General features: G+C 39.6%; 1 protein-coding gene across 1 annotated transcript in view; it reads left to right on the forward strand.

Moving 5' to 3' along the window:
- GCC2 (GRIP and coiled-coil domain containing 2) overlaps positions 1-4,435 on the forward strand; it is a 31,268-nt gene extending 26,833 nt beyond the window's left edge. The window contains exon 23 of the mRNA XM_064439637.1: positions 683-4,435. Within this exon, the coding sequence (XP_064295707.1) occupies positions 683-753 (71 nt within the window). The 3' untranslated portion in view covers positions 754-4,435. The remainder of the gene's footprint in view (positions 1-682) is intronic.
- The last annotated feature ends 3,441 nt before the right edge of the window (positions 4,436-7,876 follow it).

Below are 7,876 nucleotides of genomic sequence, written 5' to 3' on the forward strand. Positions count from 1 at the left end.
CCTCAAGGAAATATACTTTCTGTTTAAGAAATAAAGGGAAGGAGAGAAAATGAGTTAAGCCTTTGCAAGAAATTAACCCGAGAGTTTGACTGTGTAATAATGTTCTGGCTCTGTTTCAAATACTCTTGAGTGTTTGTCCCCTTCAAAACACCTTTTAAGGTATTGTTTGTCACTTCTCAATAACAACCTGTAGCTTCTTGTACCCATTAGCAACTGACCTATACTTTATTTTAAAATTAATATAAAGAGGAAGTCCTGTATGTGTATATAGAAGCACTTAAAATTTTTAAACAAAATAATATGAGTAAGGGAAGTGGCAAAGTGCACTCCATGATGGGCTTTGCATTTTGAAAGATGAGATGTAAATTAAGTCCATAGCATTTTGATGTTGTTCTGGCACTCTAATGAACACTGATCGGATTTTTCTGGAGAAAGGCAATAAATGGCCTCTTTAAAACATCCTGAAGTACCCAAAGTAAAGTGGACTTCGTGATAAAATCCATGAACATATCTATGGCAGCCCTAGAGTGAGTATTGAATGTTACCTCCTCAACAAGTTTACGAGGACAGCATTTGAAAAAGGACAGAGGCGGGGGGCAGGGAAACAAGGTCATCTACCAAATAATGCAATAGCTGACATAACAAACTTCAGTTTAAAGTATTATTTTTCTTCCTCCTCCAGGTGAGGAAGAGAGTACCTCACGGCCCTCTGGGTGGGCTTCGTATCTCCACAGCTGGTCAGGACTTCGATGAGACACTGGAAACGCTGAATCTTTTAAACACATTCCACAGCTGCAAAAAGAGAAATCTTAATGTAGAAGAACAATCTGTTGGTGTTTGTAGCATTGAACTACAGGTTTTTATTTCTGTGTGTTGTTTTCAGCTTTTTAGGCTCTTCTGAGAAAGAAGCCCTCATGAGCTCTGAAAGACTGTCCTATATTATGCTGTGACAGCAGTGAACTGTTCCTCTTGTAATGGTTAAAGCTGACGATCAGAAGTTTGAGAAGTGACAAATTAATTGCAAATTGCTTGGAAACAGAATTTGACAAACCTGTGATGGCTCTTTTGATATCGATTTAAAAACTTGATCTAATATAGTAACTGGAATAACTAGACTTCAGACTTAAAGCATTTCAAAGTGTTTTCAGTTTCACCTGTTGTTGTCAGCTCGCTAATCTGTATGGCTAGTGTTATCCTCTGCACATTGAAGAAATTATAGAGTTATTTCCTATCTGGTGATGCTTATAAAATGTAAGATCATTAAGGAACAGAAATGGCATTTTCTTCTTTGACTTGATTAAATTTTCAGTCTTGCTTATATTTTTTTTGCAAAAGCTGGATTGAAAATATGAAGGCAGCGGTCCACAAAATGTAGAGGATGCCTAAACTATATGAAATCCAATGCTTGGCACATCTGGGGCATGATTCTGTAGTAGAGATGAATGGCATCTATAGAAGTCTTGGGATAGTATTCCAAGAATCAGAGGTCATAAGTGAGCTGAAGCTTTGGGAGAAAGGGCTTAAGCTATGGCTTTTTAAGCAGAGGTTGGAAGTTTGTCTTCAAGACCGGGAAGAAAGGTTTCATTACTGTCATGATGTCTGTACTTAGATGAAAAGGCTACTCATACTGACTTAGTCATACTGAAGACACTAAAGGAGGAATCTGAGTCTGTAATAACTTCTGAGAGAAAAGAACAGACCTTCTGCCAGTAGATGCATCTTCTAAGTGGTCTAATGATCGAAGATGTTATATGCTTCTCTCACTTCTTTGTGTTTGCACATGTCATTTGCACAAATCTTATGAACAGATGAGATAATCTCTGTTCCAGGTTATTGAACAGAATGTTTGGGGTTTCTTCCAAGAAAAATACATCTCTGCCATAGAATTACTGTTTCTATTATCAACACAACACTTTTTTTTTAAGTTTTACCTTCAGTCGTCTTTTTCCCCTTTCTAGTCCATGCTGCCTTTCTCCATCTTAATTTATTTGTAAGTTATTAAAATGCATACACGTTTTTAAACCCCACTTGCCTTCCAGCAAGAGTCTTTCCATCTTTTTCACTCGTATTTTCATGCTCTTTGTACTATCTTACAGGGATCATTTCCTGGTATGCACAGCAATATGAGAGAGTATTCTTTCTTTCCTGTCTATCTTAGTTGAGGCTTTGAGGAAATTATGCTTATTCCTTTAATATTACCTTATACCGGGACTGAGATTAATTTGGACATAAGGACAGCAGAAAGGCAGCACATGTTGAGAACACACTCTTCAGTAACTGCTTTTGGTTTGATTTTTGCTTCTTGTCTGTATTTCAGTACACAACAAAGCCAACAGGCTTTATTTAGATATTTTAATTCCATAGTCTTAAGCACTATTTTTTGTTGGTTGGTTTGTTTGGGTTTTTTTGTGGGGTTTTGTTTGTTTGGTTTTGGTTTGGGGTTTTTGGTTGGTTTTGTTTTGTTTTTTCCTTCCCCCTCCTATACGTGTTCTAACTGGAATCTTTATGGTCTGTGCTACCAGTGAAAACATTCTCTGTGGACTTTTAGATCACAGAACTGATAAATGGTAGTCTGGGGATGAGTCTTTTCAGCATATGTAGCAAACATGAGGCTACATTTAGGCTTTCTTGCATTTGCTTTTGAAACGATTACCATATATCTTCAACATTCACGATTTGCTCCAAATCTCAGAATGCAGCATCTAACTCCTTATTCACAGCTGGATTTGGTTAGTGTCACTCAAAAGAATGCCAAAACAGAGCGACAGGAGAGATTTGAAATATGCACAAAAGTGCAAGTCATTCTCCTGCTGTGATTTTAACAATGGAAGCACATGTGTGGAAGGGTACGACTTTGTCTTGGTTCAAACTCAGTTTGCAGCTGACCTCATTCAGTCTGTTCCGCACGATGTCTGCTCAGCCATCTCTAAAGAGCTGTGACAAATCCCTTTTAAAATGCACGTATTTCAGAACTGTAGATTATTTAACATTGTAAGCTGTGAATAAATGTATGCAAGTAACGTACATCGCTGGCTGGATGAAATACCAGTTGCTTATTGACTTCTTTCAGGTCTGAGTTGCATGCTCACTGTTTTTAGTAAAACTCAAGTGTTGTACTATGAATGTAGTGGTACACCACTTGCATTACTATATTATTTTTTTCTTACAATGGAGGATTAAGATCTTTAATTAATGTAAAGATATTTTAATAACTGCTACTAAACTGTGTTCTGTTGCTAGGATCACCAGAACTTACCTTTGTGGCAATAAACTATCTGTAAGCAAATATATCAAAGTTTAATATGCACTTGCAGTAAATGGCATAGAAGAATGTGGACTAGAAGCGGGATTATTTTGCATAGAAAACTTTTTATATGTCATATATTTGCATTTGTAATGTACAGCATTGTGGCTGTGACTTGCTTTCAAAAAGCAATTTAAAATTGTAACTAGTATTGCTGCTTCTTGATATACTGTGGTGCTCTTTTTTGGAAGAGCACTGTGCTGACTTTGCTTTCTGGTTCTTTAGTTTGTTTTTCTTTACAGTGCCATATTTTGTTAGGCTGTTTCCCAGAAAATGTAACCCCTGCCCAAAGAGTTTACAAGCTTAGGACCAAATTTTACTCTTCTACCAGCCTGCCTTCAGCCCAAGCTTAAGGAGGGCATTTAAAAAAAAAGAGGGGGGGAGCAATGAGAGTCTGCTGTCACTGTGCAGAGCCTCTGTGTGTACAGTGGCTGCACTTTTACCTACCTGTCTTGGCTGTACTGGGAACAAGTGGTGTGCCATCTGTGCTCCCTTTCCCCAGAAGGGAGACCCATCTGTGCACACGACACGTGCTCCATTGGAAAGACAGGAAGATCAGAGCTTGTCAGGCTGTAGTGCAGATGTGGCCAGCTGGATTTGGGTTCAGGATGGCCAGAGGGAGCCCATCTTAGAAGTGACAGATGGGAGAGTTGCTGTTTTTCTTTCATGACCCTCCTTCCCCGAAGCATAATTGAGAGAACACAGGGTTAGATTATTTTCTAAATTCAAATCTTCTCTCCATCCGTTTGCTTTGATAACAGACAATTTATCCTGGAATTGTGGAGGAATATTTAAAAACTCTCCTTAGTTTGTACTAAGAGGATTTGAAGGCAGCTTAACCACCTGTGCTTCATTTGGCTTTTGCCTTGGCTTCACCCAGTGCACCAATACTTCCTCAACTACCTGATAGTTCTACTCTTACTGGTACTGTGAAAATATCTCCCTTAGGAGCCTTGCAAATAGCAGTTACCACCCACAAGCTGAGAAACCAAATGTATGAAGAGATAGAAATACATTTGTTGTAGTAACTTCAGAATTGCTAGTCTGAATAGAGAAGTGTTTTGGTTGGAAATATGTCTCTGATGGCCTTTTCATGTGGCCATCACTTCAATAAAATTCACCTTTACCCAACAGAGTGCCTTTCTTCTTCACTGAATGCCTGTTCGTACCTGAGAAAATGCTACTCGGGTGTGAGGTAGAAAACAAAGGGATGTTTAATGTGGTATTAAAGAGAAGATTTCATGGGTTTGGTATACGAGCTGCAGTCATTCAATTTGGAACACAGTAACAGTGACAGATACTTCTGGATGAATGGAAAAGGAATTGGTTTATGGTGGTTTTTAGGGACAAAAAATCAAGTTTTCAAAAAAAGGCTCATTTAAATTACTTACAATGTGTTACTAGATTGTCAGCAACAATATTACGATATTTGGCATGAAGGAGGGATGCAGAAAGTGTTAAAGTGCTTGTTGGCAGGACTGCACTTAGTATTTTTATTTTAAATACTAGCCACCTTATAAATCAGCACTCCTTCCCAATAGCACTCAACTCTGAAGCAGGCAGAACTACCTCTTCCCCGATTCCCTGTGATTATTTCCTGTATCTGCACAGCTGCCCCAGTGCAAAAATTAGGTGCTCCATGGATGAAGAGGTAGATTGATTGATTGAAGTGAGAGCTTGGTTGGTGCGTTTCTCTCTTTGCCATCCATTTTTGTTAGGCCATGCTTATTATACAAATACGTGGTCAGAGAGGGCCTCATAAGGTGCGAAAAGAAGTTGACATAACAAATGGATACAAAACAGTCAAAAAAGAAAGCCAGATGTTTGAAGTCAGCTTCTGACAGCTTTCACATAGATGTATATATCCTTAGGGGAAGGGAAATAATAACCTGACTACTTTTCAAACTGAATTTCATCTAAAATTTATCATATTGTCTTGCAAGGATGTGAAGGTGCATCTTAGGTTCAAGAGCTTCCTTCCTGTCCTGGGTTCCTCTGGCTCATCCTGAGGATCAAGGCTGGGCTGAATAATGAAGGCTGAGGGTAGTAAAACAAAGTGGAAGAATGTGTGTCGGTTACTGCTCCAGCAATTAAATCCACTTCGGTATTAGCGAATGCTTTATTCTCTCTGCTGTCAGTGGAATGCCTGTAGGCTTCTTAAGAATCCAAGGTAAATGTAATCAGTGTAAAAACCAATGTGCTATTTTGGGAATGGGCGCAGTCCCAGCGCTCTTACAATGGTCTTTTAAAGTGTTTTAAATTGATAGGCATTGGCTAGCAGCTGTATGTGAGTATAGGATTTAAGGGGGGGAGGTTTTATTGTTTCACCTGGAAGCTTAATTGCTGGAAAATCGAAGCTTGTTCTGAGAACACTCAGAGCATTTCCGGAGCGGTGGTAATGTATGCGTTCTTGGATCTCTTGCCCTTTGCAGCACACAGAACATCTCAAGAGTTAAAACCATGGAAACCATTACAGAATTCTAGAAGAATGCTTTTACCTAAGTACCGTTTTACTGTAGTTGCTCCCCTTTGTGGAGTTAAGTTGCTGATGCTCAGCATTATTTTTGCCAAGGGAAGGCGGCCAATCGTATCGTTCTGGCTTTTAGCATCCAAATATTTATACAGGCTAGTTAACGTTCCTCTCACGAGTAGTCACACCATTTACTTAAACCTGCAGCCATCTTAGGTGAAGCTGCCAACCTTGGCAGGGGGACGAATGGGTGGTCGCTCGGCGCCGCAGCCTTGGGAAGAGTGGAGAGAGAAGGAGCTGGAGGGAATAAAAACTTTACCAGCTCCTGTTGTTGGTGCGGTGGCTCTCTGTCCCTGCCGTAACTAGCCTTCTCTTGGAAACCGGTTAAACCAGCTGTTTGCAGAGCGGTGGGGGATAGTGGATATATCACACTTTTCTTGCAGGAGGAGGATTTTCAGAAAGCGCAGAACAGGTAACGGTAGGTTTTGTAACGTTCTGTGAAGGACGGAAACGGCAGTGGCAAACACGCAGTTCAGAAGGATGGGTTCGTCAGCAGGATTTGCCATCAGATTTGCTCCCTACCTTCTGTGCTTGAACAGCAACAGCTTTGAAAAACTATTTCTGATGGGTGGGTTAGGAATTTGGGGTGGCTCAGGGAGTGGTGTATTTTTTACGATAGGTGGAGCATAATGAGAATAGAAAGGATGACTGTGTATTAAATTAACTTGTTTTAAAGCTTTATCTATTGATGCAGACTAAGCTTTCAGTTTGGAATAGATGCCCTGAACTTTTTTTAAAAGCACCGCTAACAATAAACATCGCTGTGGACAAATGTCTGTATTCTCCTGTTACACGCAAGTGGTGTGCAAGCTTAAATAAAAATGTGAGAATAATGCCATGAGCACTAAATGTCATTGAGTTACTTTTTGAAGTGCCTGTTTCGTGGTGCTGCCATAAGCTTTTTCTTTAGCCGTTAGCGTCTGTCCAATTACTGACCTTGTCATGAAGCAGAAATTTATGCTGCTAAATATGGAATTTTAATGATCAGTTTTGCAGGGTTTTGAGATTGATCTATAAAAGTTATATCCCTGCTCTTGCACTGTCTCCTTCCATCTTCCAAGAAAAGGTGAAGCCCAATACTCTAGGCATGTCTAAAATGCATGAAGCAGAGATTTGACTTTGCTTTTATAAGGATGTCAGAATGATCACTAAAATAAGTCTTGTTAGTATTCTGAGTGAACTATATTTTTTAAAATAGCAAAGGTTTTTATGGAGATTAAATAGCAGTCAAAACTTATTTCTACAACTGAGTTGTGAAGCTACTAATACTGAGCAAGAATGAGAAACCTACATAATTTGTTACTTGCGAATTCATTAACAGTTTTGCTAGGAATGTTTAGCTGGGCACCCCGTCTTCAAAAATTATTCCTACTTAAATGGTCCAAGTTTCCTTTGCTGTTGCTTTAACTTCATAGCTTTGAAGGTATGACGTGAAGAACAGTGACACAGTTTACAGTTGAAATACATTGATTTTGTGAAGGGGAACAACCACGGGGCTGGTCTGTTCACAGGCACTCCGAGTCAATAACAACATGAGGAAGAATATACCATCTGCGGTTGCATGAAGTTCTGGGAGAAAGCAAAAGCTAGAGCAAACACCACAGCTGGAAGTTACTTGTTCAGGTCTCTTCACATCACTATGGAAAAATTGTAAAACGCTTTTTCTGGAAATTAAAAAGAACTTGGTGTAAGGATGCTGGTATTTGTGATGAGAGACAGGCAGTCAAATTCTTTCACCAAGCAGCCACCTTCTCCTCTGTCTCCCCAATAACCCTGCCTTCCTCGCTCCTTCCCCAGGCCTACAATAATGGTCTTGTTTGGTGTCAGCAATGCCAACAAGGCATACAGCTCTGGATAGGTAAAGGTTCTGCGCTGTCATCTGTACGACTGCCAGCCGCGGTACAATATGTTGGCATTTCAACAGCGATGGAAGACTTAAAGTGCTCTGGAAAGAGAACATCAAAAGTATATGTCTACTTAAAAGTGCTTTTTACTCTCTAGCAGGGAGAGATGGGAGGGGAAAAAAAAAAAAAAAGACATTA

Source organism: Phalacrocorax carbo, chromosome 1 (genome assembly GCF_963921805.1).
Source record: "Phalacrocorax carbo chromosome 1, bPhaCar2.1, whole genome shotgun sequence".
In the NCBI taxonomy this organism is placed as follows: domain Eukaryota; kingdom Metazoa; phylum Chordata; class Aves; order Suliformes; family Phalacrocoracidae; genus Phalacrocorax; species Phalacrocorax carbo.